Consider the following 25,226-nt stretch of genomic DNA (forward strand, 5'->3'; position numbering starts at 1 on the left):
TGCAGAGTCTTTCTCTTGGGTGGTACTACAGAACAGCTGCAGTCTTTCTCTTGGGTGATACTACAGTTCAGCTGCAGAGTCTTTCTCTTGGGTGGTACTACAGTTCAGCTGCAGAGTCTTTCTCTTGGGTGGTACTACAGTTCAGCTGCAGAGTCTTTCTCTTGGGTGGTACTACAGAACAGCTGCAGAGTCTCATCTCTCCTCCTTAGGACACCCCCAATAGCGATATGAGTGTCCTCCATTACAATCTTGTCTCTACATCCTCCAGATACATTGTCAGAGCTAGATAAAAAATGTTCAGAAGATGCGCTTATGCAAAAAAAACTGTCACTTATAAAAAAGGTAGTTAACCACAACATAGAAAAATTAGAACATACTGTAAATTCAACTGAGTGCATCGACCAATCTGCTTGGAGCAGAGCTGTATTGCGTAGTGATGTGTGAGAGGTAAGAGAGTTTTATTGTAGCTTATCTGAGGTTAAAAAATAAAATAAAAAATAAGTTTCCTGTGTTCCTGTATAGAAGTATGCATTCAGCAGCTGGTTAAAGAATATGGAGGTATGGGTCAAATACATATGGATTAACAAGAGTCCTCTTTAAAAGGCCTCTTACCTTTGCCAATATCTTAATACATTGTGAAAGTGTTGCAGTGATTAAATAATGGTATACTTCTGAATGCATTTAGCCGTGTTAAGACGCATGACATAAAATCGTCATAAGACCGACATCAGTCTTATTTTCATAATTGTACTCATTACTCAACCAAATTAACTGGTTTTGTTCACTGCGCCATATCTACTATTCATGTGGAATTGCATTTTTAAGCCATTCTGGCACATGGGCAATTCCACAGTAACAGTGATGCTCTCTGTAAACAAACCATACAACTATGTACAAGGGCTACTTAACAAATTACACAGAACATTTGACAAAAATTAATTTACTTGAGCAGATGCAAAGTTTGGTAACAGAATGACGGTTTGTGCTGTTGGTGCTGTCATTCTGATACCAAACTTTGCCTCTGCACTGTTCAAGTAAATGTTTTTATTACCTCAAGTAAATGTGTTTTTGTAAAATTGGAAATTGTTAAAAGTAGTCCTTGTGTAAAAATGTGTATGGTTTGTTTAACTTTGCAACCATTGCTTTTTGTTTGACATACATTTTTATGTGAAAACCATGAGTAACCGTGGAATTGCCCATATAATGTATGAAGAAGAGTCTGATTATCACTGACCCCCATCTGTTCAAGATTGTCTCAAGACAAAATGCAAGAATTGAAATTGTATGTAGTTATTATACAAAATAATAAAACTAACATAAGAAAATAGTCAAATAAAAACCACTGCATTCAGTGTTGTGAGGTTATTGGGAGTGTGTGGCATTTCTTCATGTGTTGGCTTAATCTGTTCATGTTTGTATTGTGAAGGTAGATATGGTTTAAAGCGGAAATATCATTTATAAATAACGACATATTACGAAGTGCCATATCAAACTACTCTGTTGCTTCGTTCTCCTGTCCCTGCGGTTTAGTCGAAGGATAAAAAAAAAAAAWGCTTATAAAAATCCCACCCTGGATGGACTTGACCTTCTGACCTCCCCCTTTTTATCCTTTCCTTTGAAGCAACTTCAACATACATTGTCTTTCCTCCCCTGGCAGGAGAGTACAAACCATTAACCTAACCTATACCCTGTCCTCCTATACCCCAACCATCTCCCTCCCTGGTCCACTGGGTCAATCAGGCCCAGTGGTGGAGACAGAGGCCTGGACACCCTCTCTGAAAGAGGCCCCACCTCCACCCCCATCTGGCTCCTCCTGGCTGGGCGACCCCTCCTCGTTCTGCCCCCCCCGGGAAGAGACAGTGGTGGTCTCTGGGGAGGCGCTGTGGGCCACCTCTTGAGGGCCGCAGCCCGGGTGGTTCTTGCGGAAGTGCTGGTTGAGGATGGCCTGGAAGGGGAAGCTCTTCCCGCAGACGTGGCAATGGAAGGGCTTGTTTCCTGTGTGCTTGCGGATGTGGTACTCGAGCTGGTCCTTGCGGGTGTATTTCTTGCCACAGATGCGGCACACGAAAGGTGTGATGCCCATGTGCAGCCTCATGTGGCGGTCCAGGCTGCCCTTCTGGTTGAAGGACTTGCAGCAGTAGATGCAGGTGAGTCGAGGGTTGTAGTGGCACCAGCGGTCAGCCACCTGTTCACGCAGGTACTCCTCGTAGCCGCCCAACACAGCCTGCTCCTCCCCCTGAAAGACAAACAAGAGGTACGTCTCAAGACTGTCAACACTCATTGTAACACTAGATGTACACTGTACAAAACATTAGGAACACCTGCTGTTTCCATGACATAGACAGACCAGGTGAAAACTATGATCCCTTATTGATGTCACCTGTTAAATGCACTTAAAGATGGATGTTTAAGCCTTGAGACATGGATTGTGTGTGCCATTCAGAGGGTGAATGGGCAAGACAAACTTTTTAAGTGCCTTTGAACAGAGTATGGTAGTAGGTGCCAGGCGCAACATTTTGTTTCAAGAAGTGCAACATTGCTGGGTTTTTCACCCTCAACAGTTTCCCGTGTGCATCAAGAATGGTCCACCACCTAAAGGACATCRAGCCAACTTGACAACTGTGGGAAACATTGGAGTCAACATGGGCCAGCATCCCTGTGGAATGCTTTCAACACCTTGTAGAGTCCATGCCCCGATGAATTGAGGCTGTTCTGCGGGCAAAAGGTGGTGCAACTCAATTTTAGGAAGTCGTTCCTAATGTTTTGTACACTCAGTGTGTATAATTGCTACAGTGGCTTGAGAAAGTACTCACCCCCCTTGGCATTTCCCCTATTTTGTTGCCTTACAACCTGGAATTAAAATAGATTTTTGGGGGGTTTGTATCATTTGATTTACACAACATGCCTACCACTTTGATGATGCAAAATATTTMTTWTTGTGAAACAAATAATAAGACAAACAAAACTGAAAACTTGAGCATGCATAACTATTCACCCCCAAAGTTAATACTTTGTAGAGCCACCTTTTGCAGCAATTACAGCTGCAAGTCTCTGGGGTATGTCTCTATAAGCTTGGCACATCTAGCCACTGGGATTTTTGCCCATTCTTCAAGGCAAAACTGCTCCAGCTCCTTCAAGTTGGATGGGTTCCACTGGTGTACAGCAATCTTTAAGTCATACCACAGATTCTCAATTGGATTGAGGTCTGGGATTTGACTACGCCATTCCAAGATATTTAAATGTTTCCCCTTTAACCATTCGAGGGTTGCTTTAGCAGTATGCTTAGGGTCATTGTCCTGCTGGAAGGTGAACCTCRGTCCCAGTCTCAAATCTCTGGAAGACTGAAACAGGTTTCCCTCAAGAATTTCCCTGTATTTAGCGCCATCCATCATTCCTTCAATTCTGACCAGTTTCCAAGTCCCTGCCGATGAAAATCAACCTCAAAGCATGATGCTGCCACCACCATGCTTCACTGTGGGGATGGTGTTCTCGGGGTGATGAGAGGTGTTGGGTTTGTGCCAGACATAGCGTTTTCCTTGATGGACAAAAAGCTCAATTTTAGTTTCATCTGGCCAGAGTACCTTCTTCCATATGTTTGGGGAGTCTCCCACATGCCTTTTGGCGAACACCAAACGTGTTTGCTTATTTTTTTTCTGGCCTCTCTTCTGTAAAGCCCAGCTCTGTGGAGTGTACGGCTTAAAGTTGTCCTATGGACAGATACTCCAATCTCCGCTGCGGAGCTTTGCAGCTCCTTCAGGGCTATCTTTGGTCTCTTTGTTGCCTAACTGATTAATGCCKTCCTTGACTGGTCCGTAAGTTTTGATGGCAGCCCTCTCTTGGCAGGTTTGTTGTGGTGCCATGGTCTTTAATGGTGCTCCGTGGGATGTTCAAAGTTTCTGATATTTTTTTTATAACCCAACCCTGATCTGTACTTCTCCACAACAACTTTGTCCCTGACCTGTTTGGAGAGCTCCTTGGTCTTCATGGTGCCACTTGCTTGGTGGTGCCCCTTGCTTAGTGGTGTTGCAGACTCTGGGGCCTTTCAGAACAGGTGTATATATACTGAGATCATGTGACACTTAAATAAAGTCCAAGTGTGCAATCTAACTAATTATGTGACTTCTGAAGGTAATTGGTTGCACCAGATCTTATTTAGGGGCTTCATAGCAAAGGGGGGGGGGGTGAATACATATGCATGCACCACTTTCCGTTTTATTTATATCATTCTTTGAAACAAGTTTTTATTTTTATTTCACTTCACCAATTTGGACTATTTTGTGTATGTCCATTACATGAAATCCAAATAAAAATCTATCTAAATTACAGGTTGTAATGCAATAAAATAGGAAAACAACGCCAAGGGGGATGAATACTTTTGCAAGGCACTGTATTTGCAGTTGGAATTGTTGTCGAAGGTACCACACTTCTGTCATGGGTTCCCATAATAGTTATGTCTTAACTAAGACCCTTAATATAAGCTGATGTCATAGGTGTTGGGGAAAGTCTTCTCTTCCTGTATTATGGAGTATTTCTMAAATCTAATTAAGGACTTTCCACAGGGCCAGATTAAGGAGTTGTTCACAGGGCCTGCATCATCATCATCACCTCTATGTTTGTACGTGTCCATGAGGAATGCACACAACATGCATGATTCCCCTTAGTAGTAAACCCCTTAATCATAGAGTACGCGGCTCAGTGCTATAGTCATTGAGTATGTAACAGGCTAGTGTACCAATCCATAACCTCCCTTGAGACCTTAAAAGATCATTGATTGCACCTGGACTGAAAGCTAGCTTTTTTTTGGACTAGCGTTGTATGGTGGACTTTGGAAATGCAGAGTGCTGACCACCAGGGTAGGATACCAGTCGATGAGGGTGACACATACCTGCGAGTTGGGATGGCACTGGTCGTCTACTCTGCTGGGTGACTCACTCTTGGCTCTCGGTCTCTCTGCCATCACCACCACACTGCCAGTAGGACTAAACCTGACAGGACAAAGATACTTGATCCTCAAACCTCTTCAGCAGGCAAGTCCACTGAGRCATTTACCTTAGCACTCCATCTTCCATTAGCAATACATATAGTAGGCTGCTTTTGTATAGAATTTTCACTCAATAATCTTAAAATGTTACCCAAAGTGCTTTTCTGAGGTACTTTGTACTGAAATTTACTTCAGTTTAAAACGTGCATGCACACTCCTTTTACATGGTGTAGCTCAGATGCATGGTTCTTGCAATGCCAAGATAGTGGGTTCAATTCCCGGGACTGCCCATAGGAAAAAAATGTATGCACACATGACTAAGTCACTTTGAATGAAAGTGTCTGCTAAATGGCATATATATTATATAAAGTGACTGCTTCCCTGGAACTTGTACCCACCTCTCAGTCTCACTGAAGCTGCTGGAGGGCTGAGAGCTCTTGGCCCCCGTGACAATACCCTCCTGCACCAGCGAGCTGCACCCGGACGTGTCAATCATCATGGCTGCTCCCTCTTCCGCCCCGCTCCCTTCTTCCTGGGTATCAACCCRCGTCCACTCTTCCATCCTCTCCGTCTTTATCCTCAAACCATCCACCACCCTCATTGACTCCCCCTCTTCACCGCCGCTCCCCCTCTCCGACTCTGCCTCCACGTACCACTGGCCGGCCCGATTGATGCGCAGTATGGGCTTCTTCCCCAGCCTGCTGCCCACTTCCACCCCCCCAGGCAGACCCTCCGGGCCCAGCCCACTGTGCTCCACCATCTGGGGGCTCATGGACTCCCCCGCTGGGCTTCCCACCTCTCGGATATCCATGGCACCTCGGGTTCTGCTTCCTTGAGGGCCCAGAACCCTGGGGCTGCTGTGGCGCGGGCTTACGGAGCACCCTGATGTTCCTACCCCACCTCCTCCTCCTTCCTCCAAGCTCCCAGCCCCCCTGTGCCCCCCTCCGGCCCCCAGCTCCTCCTCCGCCAGGCTGATCTTTAGATGGATGCCCTCCAGGATCTGCGTGCAGCGGTCAATGATGTGCTGCATCTGCAGGAAGCTGGCGGCCGTCAGGTAGCTGATGATGTCGGCCAGCTGCAGGCACAGCCTCCCGGTGTAGCAGTATGAGAGGAGCTGATCAAACACCGAGGGGTTGCGGATGACTGACAGGGACACAGTGCTCATCTGGCCCAGTGACATGTGGTCTCGGAAGTAAGGGGAGCTGGCAGCCAACACAACCTTGTGAGCACGGAAGCTCTGGCCCTGCACGTTCACCACTATGTCGCACAGCCGCCCCTGCATACGCAGCTGGTTCAGTTGGGACAGCACAGAGTTGCTAAATTCAGGGACGTCCAGCTGGATGCTACCTGCTCGCTCCATGGTGCCTCCTCGCTCCATCCTGCCGTGTATGATCCCTTATCACTGTGCAGAGGGAAGGGACATGATAATTATCTAGCTATATATATGATACAATAATGAAAAAAATCACTTTTATATTACTTCATGTACACAAAAAGAATATTGACAAGTTGGAAACTTGCAGACATATAGCTCAACTGTTTGACAACCTAACCGAACTTTGCTAGAGGACAACTTGCATACCTTTTCGGAATGCACCACCTGCACTTGTACCACGGCAATGAAATGTTACTGGCTATTAATTTCTGTACTGTGCCATAATATTAACTGCTGACTGGCTAACTTGCATAAAAGATGGCAATAATTATAGCTTGCAACGAGTTGTGCATTGTTGACAAATGTTGTGAACTGATGCTCTTGTACAGCGGTGAATCTCAAATGCTATAACCGAGCCCTGGCCCTCCTTTCGGCCACTGCAACATGCAGTACGGTGATGAACCGAAGTCTAAACGAAGAATACACCCCGGCGTTGCTCGTGACAGGGAGGTGGCTAGCCAGCTAGTTCAACATCCATATAGCTAACAAAAACGGAGCAAGACAGAACACCGTGCAACGTTTGTCATAACGAACCGTCGCTAATACAACTGCGGTACTGTCGCATATTTGATGTCAATGTGCAATATTTTCAATTTTATCTCCTCGGTTACTCCTTTCGCTGCTCTCATTTTCCAATTTCATTTCACAGCAGACGGACCAACTTTGACTGGGGGGGGGGACTACATTTGCATTATGGGAAGTAGTGTTCTCTTCTAATGGACAAGTCGTTAGAGAACAGAAAAGACGCGGGATAAAATAACATCGGTTCCCAGAATGCAATACCTTGAAGTCAAATAGATGTTTATGGCGCAAACGAAGGGTTAACTCAGACAAGTCATAGGGGCTATAACGCTGAAGCGTACGTTCAGAACGTTTTCTCAACACCAAATATGGTAGTGAGAGGAAGTCCAGTCGCGMGTAGTGAGAGGATGGAACTAGGTAAAACTGGGCCGACATTCAGGTAATTTTCTCATCGATTAAACATCTGATCTCAATACATTTTTCTGTTCCCAAAACTAAAATATTTTACGAACAAGTTCACTAAGTTTCATAGACTTGACGCTATGTCAAAGTTTTAAGATATGCAAATACATGCTACAACGAGCCAATAGGATCTCGTGAGCTCGTGCTTGGCTTTGCCCAACTCCTTGCTTGTTCTGCCCACTGTGTTTTATTTACTCCCACTGTAAAATACACAGATTAGTTATCTTGATGAACTAGTTATAAATATCGCTGGTTCCTTCGTTTTTTTCAGCGTTTGGTAGTTGTTTTTTAATTTAACCTTTATTTAACTAGGCAAGTCTGTTAAGAATAAATACTTATTTACAATGACGGCCTACCCCGGCCAAACCCTAACCCTACTTCCAATCACGGCCGGTTGTGATACAGCCTGGAATCGTTCCAGGGTCTGTAGTGACGCCTCTAGCACTGAGATGCAGTGCCTTAGACTGCTGCGCCACTCGGGAGCCCAAAAGTTGCTTGATTTGACAGTTGAGGATTTTATTTTATTTATTAGGATTTTTATTGACATTTTAGTCATTTAGCAGACGCTCTTATCCAGAGCGACTTACAGTAGTGAGTGCCTACATTTTGATACTTTTTTCGTACTGGTCCCCGTCGGATCCCATTAGCCAACGCCAGTTGGGACAGCTAGTCTTACTGTGGTCCGACGTGTAATGAAAAAGACATTACAGACAAAAGACTTTACAATTTACATACATTTCAAAACATGCATATAGATGCACACACACAATACATCAGTTACACATACATGTCAATACATATACACAACAAGTAGGTCACGTAGGATAGGCGTTGTGTACGTGAGGTGTTGCTTTATTTGTTTTTTTAAAACCAGGTTTTCTGTTCACTTGTGCTACATAAGATGGGAGTTCCATGCACTCATGGCTCTGTTTAATACTGTATGTTTCCTTGAATTTGTTCTGGACCTGGGGACTGTGAAAGACCCCTGGTGGCATGTCTAGTGGGTTAAGTGTGTGTGTGTCAGTATCATGTGTAATTGTTCTGGACCAGCTGCAGCTTAACCAGGTCTTTGCAGCACTTGACCATATGACTGGACAATAATCAAGATAAGATAAAACTAGAACCTGCAGGACTTGCTTTGTGGAGTGTGGTGTCAAAAAAGCCGAGCATCTCTTTATTACGGACAAACCTCTCCCCATCTTTACAACCATTGAATCTGTTTTGACCATAACAGTTTACAATCTAAGGTAACGGCAATTAATTTAGTCTCCTCAACTTGTTCAACAGCCACACCGTTCATTACCAGATTCAGAACTTAGGGAATGATTTGTACCAAATACAATGTTCTTAGTTTTAGAGATGTTCAGGACCAGTTTATTACTGGCCACCCATTCCAAAACAGACGGCAACTCTTTGTTAAGGGTTTCATTGACTTCATTAGCTGTGGTTGCTGATGCATTTATGGTTGAATCATCAGCAATGTTCCCTCTAAGATTGCCACACAGCTCCCCGGAACTGCCGTACAGAAATGTCAGCCCACAGAGAAAAGCATGAGATTGAACTTCACTCAACTTTCTAGAGCAGTGGTCACCAACCGGTCGATCGCGATCCACTGGTCGATCTCCAAGGCATTCCTAATCGATCACCAAACATTTCTGTAAAAAAATAAAATWATAAAGCCTTGTGTTCCTATTATTCGTCTGGGGCTGTTGACAGTAGGTGTACCCGATTCAGCTTCCCTGTGCCCCGTGTAGGCGAACTGTTACCATTTTGAACCATTTCATGTGTCTCTTCCTTCCCAGCGGGCCCAGAGAGCAAATCAAGTGCACTATAGGCCTACCGCTGGCCAGTCGGATGGCTCAGGTGAAGTACATGCAGTAACGTAGCAGGCATAAAAGAAAGCTACAGCAGTTAATACTGTGAGATTTCAAAACTTTTAAAACAATGACTAGAGAGACTGTCAACGAATACAGTAAAAATGTTTTGTGAGTTTATGTTGAAGTTCTTACTCAGCACTGTCAACACTTTGTATTTAACACTTTTATAAGCCACAAAATGCACTTTGTTCCTATGTCCACTCAGCGCTACAACAAGCACTGCAGCAGCAGTAGTGATGGCAGTAGTAATGGGAGTAGTAGTAATTGTCGAATAGGGATTTCATAGGCTATGGGTTAGTTATAGTCATGTTGTGTTTACAAGGAATCTGATCGAGATTAATTCCACCCCTGTCCACCCTACAACTGGTGGTGTGGTTGGTGTGGGGTATACAGTTCACCTCTACTGTGTTATCCATAAGCACAACCTGTGCAATTACAGTCAACACTAAAAATAGTGTAATATTTATATTTAAACAGTAATACACAGAACTGGACACTCACCAAATGTGCACCCCAAAATGTATGTGTTTAACAACCCAATTTAGGTTATTTCACGAACGCAGCGCTGGGTCAATGTAGCATAGAACACATGTTGGGTTATTTTGACCAAGTGCTGCTGGGCTTCGTGATTAACCTAATGGATTGGGTTACTCGGATTACCCCTTGTAATTAGTGGATCCTTTCTTACTTCCTTGCTGGGTTATTTTTGATAATTCTTTCTATAGTTGGTTTCAACGGCCGAAACAGTGCAAAGAAAAGCAAAGTGCAAATAACAACATTCTGTAAAGTATATCCAGTACCTTGAGACAGCACAGCAGAGAGACGGCTGTCACATTATGATTTACTCGTTTTTGCAGATGATAACAGTGTAATATTTATTTCAGGAATCAAAACAAAATCACTTGATGGTAAAACGATTGGAATCAGAAAAGAAAGTGGCCTAATACAGTACACTCACCAAAGGCTCAATAAAACCGACATGGACACACATGGTGTCCAGGGGTTGTGAAGCTGGAAACAAACTCAAACCTGACCCTTTGTCTAATGTTGTTAGTTTTGTTTACCTTAGATTCACAAGGTTACAAGGGCATGAGAGGTTCACAGGGATATTGTCATCCACAGTACTCTATCAATTATTCATTTTTCAACTCAATTCTTTCTTGTATTCTCCCAAAGTGTTGTTTATAACACTCATTTTTGGCAAATATTTCTTGCAGATAAATTATGTTGACCACTTTTAGTGCTATCCCTCCCTTTCCAGGGCCCATAAAGGCTTAATCTTGATCGCGTTCAAATCCATATACATCTCAATAAAATTGAGTTGCGATAACTGTCAGCGGTGTGTACTTACGACTACATCGAGTCAGTGTCAGTCGATACTTGTAAAAATAACAATTCTTCAACGCCTACCATGTACCTATGTTTGTCCTGTGTAACTGCAAACTTTTCCTTGGGTGCTGAAATCCGTAGTTTTTTATAAAAGTACAATTGAACGCGACCGCTGCCAAGGGAGCCATTGTTTGTTAACGGAGAAAGAGCAGCAGATTCTTTAGTTTTGACAGGGGATGCACAGAATGCAATTTTTTATTAAAAAAACGATGGATTCCAACTCCGACTGACAACTCTATAACGATCAGGATAAGCACGGGTACATAGTAAGTTATAGAATGGATCATTGTAAAAGTATCGAGTGGTAGCGCACGGTTGAAGTCGTAATTTCAGCCTCCACTGGGAAACAGTGGATTACTGAGCGCAATTTGACGTCACAAAAAATGGCGTTTTAATAAAAAACGACGGATTTCAGCACACACCAAAAAGCCTGCATGTACACAGGACAAACATAGGTACACGATAGGCATTTAAAGATTAAAATTAGTTTTACAAGTATCGACTGACAGACTCGACACTCATTGCAACTCAACTCAAACCAGATGTATATGGAGTTGAGTTTACTAAGTAACACAGTTCTATGTGATGTCTCTATACCAAGTAGGTAGTAGCTCATCCGCAAAAATTGAAATAAAAGACTTGCCTGCGAAAGTTGCAAAAAAAGTATCCAACAGCTTGAATCGAGTTTGAAGGGCTCGATTCCCGCGTCAGTTTGTCTGATAATGAGCAGCAGTATTTGTCATTATTAAGGATCTCCATTATGCTACTGCCCAGGCAGCAGCTACTCCTTCCTGATGTCCAGCAATATTAAGGCCGTTATATACAATTAAAAATATTACATGACATTACAATTAATAACACTTTTCACAACACATTAAGTGTGTGCCCTCAGGCCACTACTCTACTATCACATATCTACAATACATGGTAGTAGGCTCTTACTGGAGGGAATTGTTGAGTATTTTATTATTTAATTTCGGTAGATTAATCTCCTAAAAGATAACGGAGTTAGTTTAATCTTGCATAGAGCAAGCTAATTCAATATATGCCTGAATACTAGCTAGCTAAAATATGCAAGCAAGCTATTATAGCAACAGCCGATGAAAGGACAATAGCTAAAAAACAGAACAGGCGGTGGACAAGGAGCTTAAAGGGCCAAGCAGGTAGGTAATTTTCATTCAAATTTTTCCTAAATAGTTGGCATTAAACATATGATACATAATATGAAAGTGATGTGTCATTAGCAACATAATGCGTTTGAATTACACCTGCCATACATATTCATGTAAAGAAATTTTAAATGTTGTACCAAAAAACAACTTTCTGAAGCAATAACAACAGATAGCCACAGGGAGGCGCTAAGTATCATATCATAATCCAGCACGATTTGAGGCCCAGTGCAGTCAAAAATGGGATTTACCTGTGTTTTATATATACACTACATGAGTATGTGGACACTTGCTTGTCAAACATCTCATTTGACAAAACATTTCTGTATGGACTTCGCTTACTGCACAGAGGCATTGTCATTCTGAAACAGGAAAGGGCCTTCCCCAAACTGTTGCCACAAAGTTGGAAGCACAGAATCATCTAGAATGTTATTGTATGCTGTAGCATTAAGATTTCCCTTCACTGTAACTAAGGGGCCTAGCCCGAACAATGAAAAACAGCCCCAGACCATTATTCCTCCTACACCAAACTTTAGGCAGGTAGTGTTCTCCTGGCATCCGCCAAACCCAGATTCGTCCGTCGGACTGCCAGATGGTGAAGTGTGATTCATCACTCCAGAGAACCCGTTTCCACTGCTCCAGGGTCCAATGGCGGCAAGTTTTACACCAATTCAGCTGACCCTTGGCATTGCATATGGTGATCTTAGGCTTGTGTGTGGCTCCTCGGCCATGGAAACCCATTTCATGAAGCTCCTGACAAACAGTTATTGTGCTGACGTTACTTCCAGAAGCAGTTCCTGGAATTTTGCAACCCTATTCAGGACTGCTGTTGAAACAGCTGGGTAAGTTGTTGGACCTGCCCCCCAAACTAGTTGCTTTCAGATGAGTAGCCTATTATTATCAGATATTTATCCAATTCCCACTACTGTCCCCCACCTTTAGGTGGCAGAACTTAGTCGGAACCCCTCATTTAACCCAACTTTGACAACTTTAACAATATGACAACTYGTAACAAAATGACAACTTTTATGTTACAAAAAGTTTTTTTCTTTAATGTCACAACATTCTGTACTGAGCCTGTCCGTTAAGAAAAGACAACAAGAGAAAACAACAATACCATTTTTTATTTCCAATATTTATTAAGAGCTAACCAAACATGTGCAAAATATGACTTGGGTCCACATGGGAGTTTGGAAAACTGTGATTACGTGACCCCTGAAAAGCGTTATTGTACTTGTCCATGGGTGTTTAACGGTGCTCTCAACAACAAATKTATATGGGAGGATTCCAGTGAGCTATTGGTGATGTGTGTGCCCATTGTCATTAACTTATTCCATTATGAAAATGTAAGTAATTATTGGGGTCGGTACTTTCAGGAATGGACCAGTGCTATTGCTTATCCTTTGACGTCAATCTTTTTTTGTTTTCAACCTCATGACCTTCCCTATTACTGCGGCATGCTGGTTTTCACAAGAGAGTTGAAAGGTTTTTTGAGAGTGGTAACTGAGGGACAGACAAATATGTTGAATGGCTGGAGCTACAGTATCTTCATCTAAAAGCGAAACAGAAAGGACAATAAAATCATGACTGGATAAAAAAGATAACCTTTGTCACACAAACCAAACYCCTTTTTCGCTGTTTTGAATATAAATTATTATTGCAACTACATTGCTTTGCTACAAAGAACTGTATCCAATAAGAGTGAAATAAAACAAATTACAWGTACAAAATACATTCTCAATCAGGGGGTAGAATTGACATTGTACTAGCCTTCAGAGTTAAGTCGAAGATACACAAGCACTTCATTCATTGTATTTCTTAAATATTTCAATAAGAACAATAAGCACTACAAACAATTTTTACTCTTCTATCAACACCCATTATAGAGAATCAGTAAACGCCTATAATGGGTTGATGGTTCTTATTTAGCACTTTTACAACAAGTGCTGTACTAAATACAAAAAATACCTTTGACAAAAACGTCTTCTTCTCATAATACTGTAAACCAGGTTTACAATTGAGGTACTATACTGTAAATCAGGTTTACAATTTAGGTACTATACTGTAAATTAGGTTRAGGGTTTAGGTGCTACACTGTAAATCAGGTTTACAATATAGGTGCTATACTGTAAATTAGCTTTAGGGTTTAGGTGCTACACTGTAAATCAGGTTTATAGTTTAGGTGCTATACTCTAAGCCAGGTTTACAATTTAGGTGCTATACTGTAAATCAGGTTTATAGTTTAGGTGCTATACTGTAAGCCAGGTTTACAATTTAGGTGCTATACTGTAAATCAGGTTTATAGTTTAGGTGCTATACTCTAAGCCAGGTTTACAATTTAGGTGCTATACTGTAAATCAGGTTTATAGTTTGGGTGTTATACTGTATGTGCTTCCCTATGACATTGTCTTTTGAATATGAAAATATTCAGATCAGTGCTGGCAGTTGAAGATGTGAGGGTAGAAGAAAACAAACTAAACAACTATACATCTCTACTCTCTGACATGGACAGACACTTTGAGAAGTGATAAAACAAATGGAAACTGAAGAGGCAACTTACTGTACAAACTGACATACTGTACATACACACATCCACAGGGCAACAAAACCACACACACACACACAACGTATACACATTTATATACATAATGTACACACACAAACACACTTGCACACTGCACAAAAACATATATACATCCACATTTCCTAAGCAGTGGAGCTACTTTTCACACAACAGTCCAGAAGGCTCTTTAAGAAGAGGAGGTGATATTCCCAGAGGATACGATGGTCTCCCTTGGCAAGTATTCCGGCTCATCCTTATTGGGGTGGGACGAGTTGTCCGACTTGCTCCGGCTGAACTCTGCACCAATAATGGGCTGGGAGAACTTGCCGGAGGGCCGGATGCAGACGCTGCAGCACAGGAGCGTTTTGAGGAAGGCGCGACGCATCTCGTTGCTGGTGAGTGTGTAGATGAGGGGATTCATGGCCGAGTTGAGCACGGCCAAGGCCAGGAACCACTCGGCCTTGTACAGGATGGGGCACATGCGGATGTCGCAGGCCACGTCCAGCAACAGAAGGATGAAAAGTGGGGCCCAGCAGGCGATGAAACAGCTCAGCACGATGATCACGGTCTTCAGCAGGGCCATTGACTTCTCAGAGCTCTTGCTGCTAGCGCTACCCCCGCCGCGGCCATTGGAGACCTTGCGGAACACCATCTTGCGGCTGCGGGTGCGCACCAGGGCGTAGATGCGCGCGTACAGCACCACGATGGCCATGAGGATGACGCTGAAGACGGTGGTGCAGAACAGGATGTAGGTCTTGTGGTAGAGCGGCAGTACGGTGGAGCAGCTGGGCATGCTCTGGATGCAGTTCCAGCCCATGATGGGCAGGCCGCCCAAGATGGCTGCAATCAGCCACACGGTGCTGATGAGCATGAAGACACGGCACGTGTTGCCATTGTTGTGCAACTTCATCTTCAGCATGGTGAGGTGGCGCTCGATGGCGATGGCCAACAGGCTGAAGATTGAGGCTGCCAGGGCCACAAACATACTACCCTCCCGGAAGAACCACTGTGTGGGMGTCAGTTTGTATGTGTTGGCACCTGACAGCAGAATGTTGGCAGTGTACACCACCCCAGCCAGCAAGTCTGATAAAGCTAAGTTCCCAATAAAGTAGTACATGGGCTTGTGGAACTTCTTGGTCCTCCAAATAGTAAGCAGGACCAAGACATTCTCAAGAATAATGAAGCAACATACAATGATGAAAATCACAGAGTCCGCTTTGAGCCTGGAATCCTGCTCAACTTTCCGGAGCTTCCCTGTGAAGTTGTAGTGTCTGGCTATCAAGTCAGAATACATGGAGTCACCCATGGTTCTGTTTTTAATGAAATCCCCCAAATTCTTTAGTTCAAGATTTTAGTCCATTGAGTGGAGCTGGTGAGTCAAGGCACAGCTGGCAATGGTAATCCTAAACGCTTGATGGGTTGTCATTGCAGACACTCAAATCAAATAATCCTCAATGTCACAGGATATTGTGAGAATGTCCTTGGACCCAATCATGAAACTCCTGGAAAAAATTGAAAATACCAATTTAGAACAGTCATGAGAAAATGTTTTGTTGTAGATTTTTCTAAATTTCAATCTATTTACTAGCTCAGGCTACTCCTGCCCTTTTTATATGGAATGGTGYTTGAGTATTCAGTAGGCTAATTGAACAAAAGACAAAGACAGAACAAAAGTCCTTCTAAAAACAAGTGAACATGAGACCGAGGCAATTATTTTGTAAAAGAGTGGAGGATTACTCTATTTTTGTTGTTGAATGTGTGATAAAGCAAACAATSAGAAAAGTCGGACCCAGATCGGCCCTTTATGGACATGACGATCATGATACCTGATTCTGAACTGTGTGCTGAATTCCACAAGATGGAAAAGTATCGCGATGGTGCATAGGTTAAATGACCATCGTAATAGGCTATTCTGATTCTGATCTGTGGTAAGAATGAGATGGGGGTGACGCATTGGTAAACTATGAAGTAAGCTATAAAAGAAAAATACGTTTGGGAAAAAAATCATGAACTTCAGAACAAACTTGCAAGAACTAACTTGCAAAACTATCTAACTATCGGCGTCTTAACATTCACTTGAAATGCGTTTAAAACTCATGGGCAAGTGATGAGCAAGATGAAAGTTATTTTGTTCAAACATGTTTTTTCGATTTCTTCTGTAGGCCTATTTAAGATATGATCTTAAATTACTTTAGAAAGCAAATAGTATTTTTGTTGTTTTATTTGCATTATTTTAAATTCTTCATAACCTACTAATAATGATGGCCAGACACCTAATTAGACCAAATACATTGATAAAATATAGAAATTATGTCAATGTCATGTTTCCTTACCTTAATAATAGTCGTCATCAATGCGAATATTCTTTACAAGTGTCAACCTTTTATATTGGCACAATTTGCTAAGTAAGAAACCTTTTTGTGTATTTCCCAGTGGCTGAGTTGTTTCCCCACAGTGATCCCATGGACTGAGCACCGTGCGCAAGATAGGCTAAGTAAAAGCGAATCTTTTTGTCAGTTCAACACGCGCAACTCAACCCTCCCCTCTCATACCGTCCCAGTCGCGTTGTCCAGCAGTAAATTCACAGAGATTACATTTATTTAGAATTTCGAAATTTAGTGTGCCTTACATTTAGAAATTCTTCCAATTCTCCACAAGAACACATACATTAAATTAATATAGGCAATGAAATCAGTGTAAAAAATATATATATATTTGTCAAATGTATGTGCGTTCAAGCAATTTAGCGTCTGTTAATGAAGTGGTGGTTTGATATGGCTATTTGTGTTGCACTTTATTTTAAAATGCATAAATGACCAGGTACATACAAGAGATTACATTGTAAAATGGTAATTGCGTAGTAATAATCTGAGATACTAGATAGATAGATGTATAGATTGTGTTGATAGTTTTCATATCCATGGGAAGATGATTATGGCTTCAACCCAAATGTTCCTCCATTGTAATCTGAACAGAATAGCCTGCCTAAAAATACCAACATCTGTTCTGACGATGTGGTGGAGTTGATTTAGTATGCTTACTAACATGAATTTAGATATTCGAATGGACACAGATTAATAATTATTATGATACCTCTACTACTATTACTTTAAGTATTGGTAAAGCCAGCAGTCGGTGTGGTAGTAATTATAACAAAACAATAATGATACAAAAATAACATTAATAAATTCAGAAATAATTGTGCTTTTATCTCTGGGAATGCACCAGCTGTGCACATTATTCCACCCCCTGATGACCCCCCTTCACCAAATTAAGTCAAGCTATATGTGCATGAGTAACCCCCCTCCGTCCCCTGTGCTCCATGAGTAACCCCCCCTGTCCTGTGCTCCATGGAGTTCACACCCCCTCCGTCCCCTGTGCGCATGGTAACCCCCCTCCGTCCCTGTGCTCCATGAGTAACCCCCTCCGTCCCCTGTGCTCCATGAGTAACCCCCTCCGTCCCCTGTGCTCCATGAGTAACCCCCCTCCGTCCCCTGTGCTCCATGAGTAACCCCTCCGTCCCCTGTGCTCCATGAGTAACCCCCCTCCGTCCCTGTGCTTCCATGAGTAACCCCCTCCGTCCCTGTGCTCCATGAGTAACCCCCCTCCGTCCCCTGTGCTCCATGAGTAACCCCCTCCGTCCCCTGTGCTCCATGAGTAACCCCCACCGCTCCCTGTGCTCCCAGAGCCCCAGCTCTGTCCCTGTGCTCCCAGAGTCCCAGGTCCATCCCTGTGCTCCAGAGTCCAGCTCCATCCCTGTGCTCCAGAGTCCAGCTCCATCCCTGTGCTCCCAGAGTCCCAGCTCCATCCCTGCTCCAGAGTCCGTCCTCCTGTGCTCCCAGAGTCCCAGCTCCATCCCCTGTGCTCCAGAGTCCCAGCTCCTCCCTGTGCGCCACAGTCCCGCTCCGTCCCTGTGCTCGATGCTTCTGCCCATTAATCTGGTGTGTGTGTGTGTGTGTTGTGTGGTGTGTGTGTGTGTGTGTGTGTGTGTGTGTGTGGTGTGTGTGTGTGTGTGTGTGTGTGTGTGTGTGTGTGTGTGGGGGTGTGTTGTGTGTTGGGGTGTGTGTGTGTGTGTGTGTGTGTGTTGTGTGTGACTCATTCCAACCACCCTTAGTTTCAAACATGATGGTGGCTGCATTATGTATTGGGAATGATTTAACCAGAAAATGCTCACGACTGTAATTGCTGCCAAAGCTGTTTTCACCAAGTATTGCCTCAGAGGATGTATACTTAGTCCTATGCAATCACAACATCAAATGTTCTTGCGTTAATTACATTTTTTAATTATTTTTACTTTGAATTAGTGGGGGGAAATCCTTACGTGTTTGTGTCTGTGTGAGAAAGAGAGAGCAAAGAGAGAGGAAAATAACTCAAAGGAAAGAGGACAACATGGAAAACTTCCTTCAAGAGGTCTCTTTGGTGAATTCTTTGACAGGGGGAGAATATCTATATCCCTGCTCCAGTTGGTTGTCTGTGAGCGAGCGTTGGCACCATCGCTGTCAGCTCTCTGGACCATCAAACCAAGTGAGATCACAAGCCTGCTTGCAGAGAGAGACATGGTCTTTATTTTGGGAAGTCCCACCGCCATACCTCTTTCTTTGTTTATTTTCGATCTCCTTCACTTAGACAGTCTTTATCCACCACAGGACTRTGGCCCATTTATCCTCCAATAGTGGTTGCTCCCAAAGTGGCCTAATGGAAGCAGAACATCAGCATGAATCCAAAACAAATTGACCATCRAAATAAGCCCTCTAGACTGTATATACAAATCATTTCACATTAATGCTTTGCTACAGTACACATTGCTGTTGTATTTGATACATTTGTGTGAATGTGATCCAAAGCAGCTGGAACCTTAGGCATGTTAACCCCCCCCCCCTCAAATGTCCGAGAGGTCAGAGGGAGAGTAGCCATGCAGAAAGAATACGTGGAGGGGCGAGAGGAAGAAAGGAGAAGGGGAATGAACAGAGGACTGTGCTTTTGAGCTCCAAGGACTTTGTTTCATGAGCTCCAAGGACTTTGTTTCCTCGACTCTCATGAGAGAGTCGAGGACGTGAATAACATTGGCCCCATAAGGAAGAGGAGAGGCCCCAACATGACAAGCTCCTTTAACGCACTGGTACGGTTAGAGGAAAACCAAGAGATGTGCTCATTGAAGTTGCTCCACCGTGCTCCAACTGATCCACCATGATACTTCAACTGTGACATTCTTTACATCCATGTGCCAGCTGAATTGGACATCTCACCATCACCCCATTCCACTCCCTTTCTTGCTATCTATTCATTCTGCTGCATCTGGTTGGTTTATCCTTATCCCAGTCCTTCTCCAGGTGCAACCCCACCAGAATCTGTATGTCCATAACCCTAACACGCACACCAACACAGTCATTGGATTGTGAGAAGACTTGAAAGTCTATTGGTTGATCGTCCTTTATGCAATAAACTCCTCCCCTCCATACTAGTACTGTATGTGTTTGATAAATGTTAACGTACCCAGACTTAAATTGATTTATGTTTTCCCAGGGTGCCAAAAGTTATAGTAGTTATATATGAGCTACAGAGACATTACATCAAGACAAAGTCACACGTTCAGAGGCCACCTCTGAGCATAGCCTAGAAAATTATGGAGATGTGACATATGTTGGACAATGAGAGCACATAGGCCACTCAACCCAGTAGGCGGTACTACTCTAGATTATTGTTGCAGTTTAGCTTCATAGCCATAGGTTTAGACTGCTAGACAAATCAAGTTTTGAGTGCAAATCATCTGTTTAAAGAAAGCAATAAATACAAGAAACAGACAAAGTGCTGCAGGGCAGGTTAAGTGCAGCAAATAATTTATGGAACACAGCAAAGTCAATTTAGTGTCTGGTAACATGACTGTTGTTCTGTTGACCATGTCAGATGTCAGTGTGGAAAAGGAATCCCCAAAAAAGAAAAGCAGGAGTGGAAAGGAAAGCCTTTCTCTCAAACAAGTGATGGATTTACCTAGAGGTGAAGTAGAACATGTGGGAGCTGTAGGTATTTTTAGAACCCCCTCAAGTCATGGGTTGTAAACATACCGATGGCGTGTACTCACAGCGTTACACTGCTCTCATAAAGCATTCCACAGGAATATGATTGCAGGAAATGGTCAATGAAGGAGAGGACAGAAAACAAAAGTAATTTCCGGAGGTTTTTACAAGGCCTCCAAGGGTTTCATGTTACATTAGATAGGCCTAAGTGTAAAGTAAAATAAAAATGGCAACAAAGTATGTCCTTATATCAAGATGTTTATTAGTCCCATTTAAGACACACGGATGAGCACAAGTAGTATGGACGGAGTAATTGAAAATAGACTGAAAAGGATACACTTAGTCTTTTAACAGGATTTCAATGTCCCTGACCAACCTCAAGCACAGACATTAAAGTGAGTCCCAATTCTAATCATCTACCCATTCACCACTTATCTAAAATCCTTCACCAGTTCAACTGGGTCAAATATAAGTTGTAAGGGGGGGTGGAAGAACAACATTTCACAAAAGATAACAATCCCCACATCCTTGCCTTTTCCTTCCAATGCCCTAAACAAATATACCTTTCTCCTTCCTCTATCCGGTTCTCACAGTCAGTATAGATAGCGCCAATCAGGCACACACTAAACATAGTTTGGGAATCTTTGTTATACTGACCATAAAGGCCACATACAGAAGCACTGTCATCAAAATGCAGGTCAAAAGGACAACTCTGGCAGGTCAAAAAACTTTAGGATGATCAATACAATGCATTGAATTATTGAATTTTAGATGAGCATGTTCCCATTTTATGTATCACCCAAACAGAGGAAGGCCTACAGAGCATGTAATTGAGATTGTCACCATTTAAGAGAGTCCGTGTTAACCTGTAAGGACAAACAGTATGCAATGGCATGATCAGTAGAGACAGCAATGAGACGTGGTCCCGTGTGCCTCAGTTGGTAGAGCATTGTGTCTGCAATGCCAGGTTTCTGGGTTCCATTCTCATTTGGAACCAGTATGAAAAAAATGTAAGTCACTCTGGATAAGACTATCTGCTAAATAACAAATAAAATGTGATGCCAAATACAATATGGGGTGAGATTGCAAGGCATATGTTACATGTTCTTCACGTCATGGCTAGCTGTGAAGTCCCAGGAATGTCTCTCACCCCCTAGAGTAAAATGGTTGACAGTGACACTTCAGTATTTCCATTTAATTGACATATAAATCATGGGAGCTTCATTCTCAAAGGGAGGGATTCATCAGCAAATGCAAGACTGGGAATGGAGATGGTCAACATTGTTGCTGTTCATTAGGTTTTGTGATAGAGGCTTTGTAAAGCTAACAGTAATTGAGGACCGCTGGTTATTTCAGTTCAATTATTTGTTACAGCATGAGGATACCATCATTAAKGTGAGCATTGGGGAAAGCCTTGAGAAGTAGCTAAATGCTCAGGGTTAACAACCATTGCCTAGTTACATTTAAAAAAAKKAWWWTAAAAAAACAGAAGGTCTCTAAGATGGAGACTGTTCTGGACATGCCAGGACTGTGAGGAATACTGGAAACATTTAGGCTCCATGAGAAAGTGCCATAGTTTTCTGAAACTTTTGAAAAGGTGTGTATCATATACATCTGTGTTCCTGTACATGCAACTGGCCACACAAGTAAGTAGAACAAAAGAGTAAGAACCTCCATTTGTTGTCGTGGGCATCAAATCAGAGCGTGACGTGATCCAGCTCAGCGTAAGCCTTTTGGCTTTTAGAGGGCCTTTGCAGATTGGTCCGACAAAAGAATGCTTTGTGTTTTAAATGCAGAAGAAAAAAATTATCCACACACACTCGCCCAAACACAAAGATCTTGAACGGGGAGGGGAGAAGTGAGAACAAGCTACAGAGAAGTCACTAGTCTTCCGTTATCAAACTGTGGGGTTCAATCCATTTATGGGAGCTCTTACTATGATCTGTCAGCTTCAGTAGAAAAGATTAAAGCAGAAAAATCTTTCCAAGTAATAATCTCTGCAGGAATTAAATACATCTTTCAATTTTGATTGGTTTCTCTGGAGTTAAAGTAAAATAGGAAATATGAATGTGTGCATTGCAATATTCAGTAACATCAAGCAACTGGCTCTTTCATCCCCCTCCTCTCCCCTGTAACTATTCCCCAGGTCGTTGCTGCAAATGAGAATGTGTTCTCAGTCAACTTACCTGGTAAAATAACGGTAAAATAAAAAAATAAAAAATAAAAATAAATAAAAAAACTATGTTTTGGTCGTACATTAGGTCTGATATGTAGACCACCATTTCTTTTTCATCCCACTTGCTTGTAAATTTTCTCTAGTTCTGACATGGCAAGCCGTATACTCTTATTCTTCACTGTCATGGATAATCATATTCAGAAAGGTTAATGGCTACTGTACACATGTCTTTGTCATGATTAATTTGATGATTATTTCAGGCAAAATCATTGTCCTGTAAAGGGTTTATTCTATATTGGTCAAAGTTCAAACAATGTCCTGTATTGTTTCCATATAACTTTCTGTTAACTTGACACGTCTCTCGGTCTCATCCATATAGCTTATAACATAACATGGTGTCAGAAGTGGCATCCAAACCCACGCCTCCTTTGGCAGGGCTTGCTGACTGACATTAGAATGTAAACTGTGGAAGGACATCATCTCCATCCCTCACTGGTGCCACTCCCACCATCTCTCTGATTGGAACTATTCTCCAAGAAAGCATTGGTTTGGAATCAGGTGAGAGGCTATATTTTGTGAAGCTCTGTCAAGTTTGGTCTATAAAACTGTTATAGGCAGAAGTAAAGAACTATGTACTCAACCACCTAAACACATCTTAAGATTCCTGTCACGTCATAGTGTGTTTCTCTCTGATGAATCTAACATTACCGTAACTTTGGGAAAATTCACTTCCTCCAGTGGAGGTTTTCTTAAGGCACCCAGGAGAATGAAATGACACAGGCGCATTGACACTGCTAGTTCTCCAGCATGTCGCCATGGTGCTTAGTAAACTATGCCAAGCTCTGAAAAGGGTGAACTGCACTCAGAGGAAAGTCTTTTGTCGGAGGAACGCCCCCTTCACAACTCTTCTCTTTCTCGTCATCTTTTCTCAGATTTTCAGAGTCTTTCAGTTGAACAGGAAATGGGATTTGGACAGGTCATGAGTCTTGGTCACTCGCCCTGAACTGCCATGTAAAAATACCCCATGGACAATTAGTTCAGTCCTACCCCAAGTTGAGCTTACCCACTAGCTAACAGGCCAAGATTGTGGCAAACACTACATTGTAATGTCTAGTTTTTGGTTTGAATCCAACAACTTTCAATGAGTCTGTGTCTTTGAAACTTCAAAACACAAATGATCGATGATGATCGAGGTCTACTATTACTCAATGCTCTGGAGCGTAAAGGACTGGTCAGTGGCAAACAAAAGCCTGCCTTTCCAGACCTGGCACAAAGCCATCTGGTACAAAGCCACACTGGATGTTGTTTATGAAGGAATGAATTCCATGCTGGCAGATCTCCGTTATCGCATCTAAAATAGAGATGTTGCTACATATAAAACTCTGACTCATGTAAACTCAGCAAAAAAAGAAACGTCCTCTCACTGTCAACTGCGTTTATTTTCAGCAAACTTAACATGTATGTAAATATTTGTATGAACATAACAAGATTCAACAACTGAGACATAAACTGAACAAGTTCCACAGACATGTGACTAACAGAAATTGAATAATGTGTCCCTGAACATAAGGGGGGGGTCAAAAGCAAAAGTAACAGTCAGTATCTGGTGTAGCCACCAGCTGCATTTAGTCTGCAGTGCATCTCCTCTCATGGACTACACCAGATTTGCCAGTTCTTGCTGTGATATGTTACCACACTCTCCACCAAGGCACTGCAAGTTCCCCGGACAACTTCAGGGGGAATGGCCCTAGCGCTCACCCTCTGATCCAACAGGTCCAGGCGTGCTCAATGGGATTGAGATCCGGCTCTTCTCTGGCCATGGCAGAACACTGACATTCCTGTCTTGCAGGAAATCCCGCACAGAACAAGCATGATGGTTGGTGGCATTGTCATGCTGGAGGGTCATGTCAGGATGAGCCTGCAGGAAGGGTACCACATGGGGAGAGGATGTCTTCCCTGTAACGCACAGCGTTGAGATTGCCTGCAATGACAACAAGCTCAGTCCGATGATGCTGTGACACACCCGCCCCAGACCATGACGGACCCTCCCACCTCCAAATCGATCCTGCTCCAGAGTACAGGCCTCGGTGTAACACTCATTCCTTTGACGATAAACGCGAATCCGGCCATCACCCCGAGACAAAACCGCGACTTGTCAGTGAAGAGCAGTTTTTGCCAGTCCTGTCTGGTCCAGCGACGGTGGGTTTGTGACCATAGGCGACGTTGTTGCCGGTGATGTCTGGTGCCTACAAGCCCTCAGTCCAGCCACTCTCAGCTTATTGAGGACAGTCTGAGCACTGAGGGTGGGATTGTGCATCCCTGGTGTAACTCGCAACACCTGTCCCGCAGGTGATGTTCGGATGTACCGATCCTGTGCAGGTGTTACATGTGGTCTGCCACTGCGAGGACGATCAGCTGTCCGTCCTGTCTCCCTGTAGCGCTGTCTTAGGCGTCTCACAGGTGCGGACAATGCAATTTATTGCCCTGCCACATCTGCAGTCCTCATACCTCCTTGCAGCATGCCTAAGGCACGTTCACGCAGATGAGCAGGGACCCTGGGCATCTTTCTTTTGGTGTTTTTTCAGAGGTAGTGAAGGTCCCTTTAGTGTCCTAAGTTTTCATAACTGTGACCTTAATT

General features: G+C 43.0%; 3 protein-coding genes across 4 annotated transcripts in view; 1 reads left to right on the forward strand and 2 right to left on the reverse strand.

Annotated features, from left to right (window-relative positions):
- On the reverse strand, positions 1-11,571 carry LOC111953106 (zinc finger and BTB domain-containing protein 37). Of its 2 annotated transcripts, none has more exons than XM_070435085.1 (5): positions 10,236-11,571; positions 8,973-9,055; positions 5,380-6,383; positions 4,886-4,985; positions 1-2,236 (listed from the first exon to the last, which is right to left on the reverse strand). In XM_070435085.1, exons 3-5 carry the CDS (start codon positions 6,357-6,359, stop codon positions 1,733-1,735), a joined length of 1,584 nt encoding a protein of 527 aa, XP_070291186.1. In that variant the 5' UTR covers positions 6,360-6,383; positions 8,973-9,055; positions 10,236-11,571; the 3' UTR covers positions 1-1,732. The 2 variants fall into 2 exon arrangements, with proteins under 2 accessions (XP_070291186.1, XP_023827973.1); XM_023972205.3 differs by having other exon boundaries at positions 6,564-9,055.
- A 1,373-nt stretch (positions 11,572-12,944) lies between these two features.
- Positions 12,945-16,905, reverse strand: s1pr1 (sphingosine-1-phosphate receptor 1). Its single transcript, XM_023971900.2, has 2 exons — positions 16,732-16,905; positions 12,945-15,900 (listed from the first exon to the last, which is right to left on the reverse strand). Exon 2 carries the CDS (start codon positions 15,702-15,704, stop codon positions 14,586-14,588), a length of 1,119 nt encoding a protein of 372 aa, XP_023827668.1. The 5' UTR covers positions 15,705-15,900; positions 16,732-16,905; the 3' UTR covers positions 12,945-14,585.
- Positions 16,906-17,720: 815 nt separating this feature from the next.
- dph5 (diphthamide biosynthesis 5) overlaps positions 17,721-25,226 on the forward strand; it is a 48,134-nt gene continuing 40,628 nt past the window's right edge. The window contains 3 exon segments of the mRNA XM_070435383.1: positions 17,721-17,905; positions 18,027-18,339; positions 24,938-25,048. Of these exon segments, the coding sequence (XP_070291484.1) occupies positions 17,721-17,905; positions 18,027-18,339; positions 24,938-25,048 (609 nt within the window).

Source organism: Salvelinus sp. IW2-2015, linkage group LG26 (genome assembly GCF_002910315.2).
Source record: "Salvelinus sp. IW2-2015 linkage group LG26, ASM291031v2, whole genome shotgun sequence".
Taxonomy (NCBI): Eukaryota; Metazoa; Chordata; class Actinopteri; order Salmoniformes; family Salmonidae; genus Salvelinus; species Salvelinus sp. IW2-2015.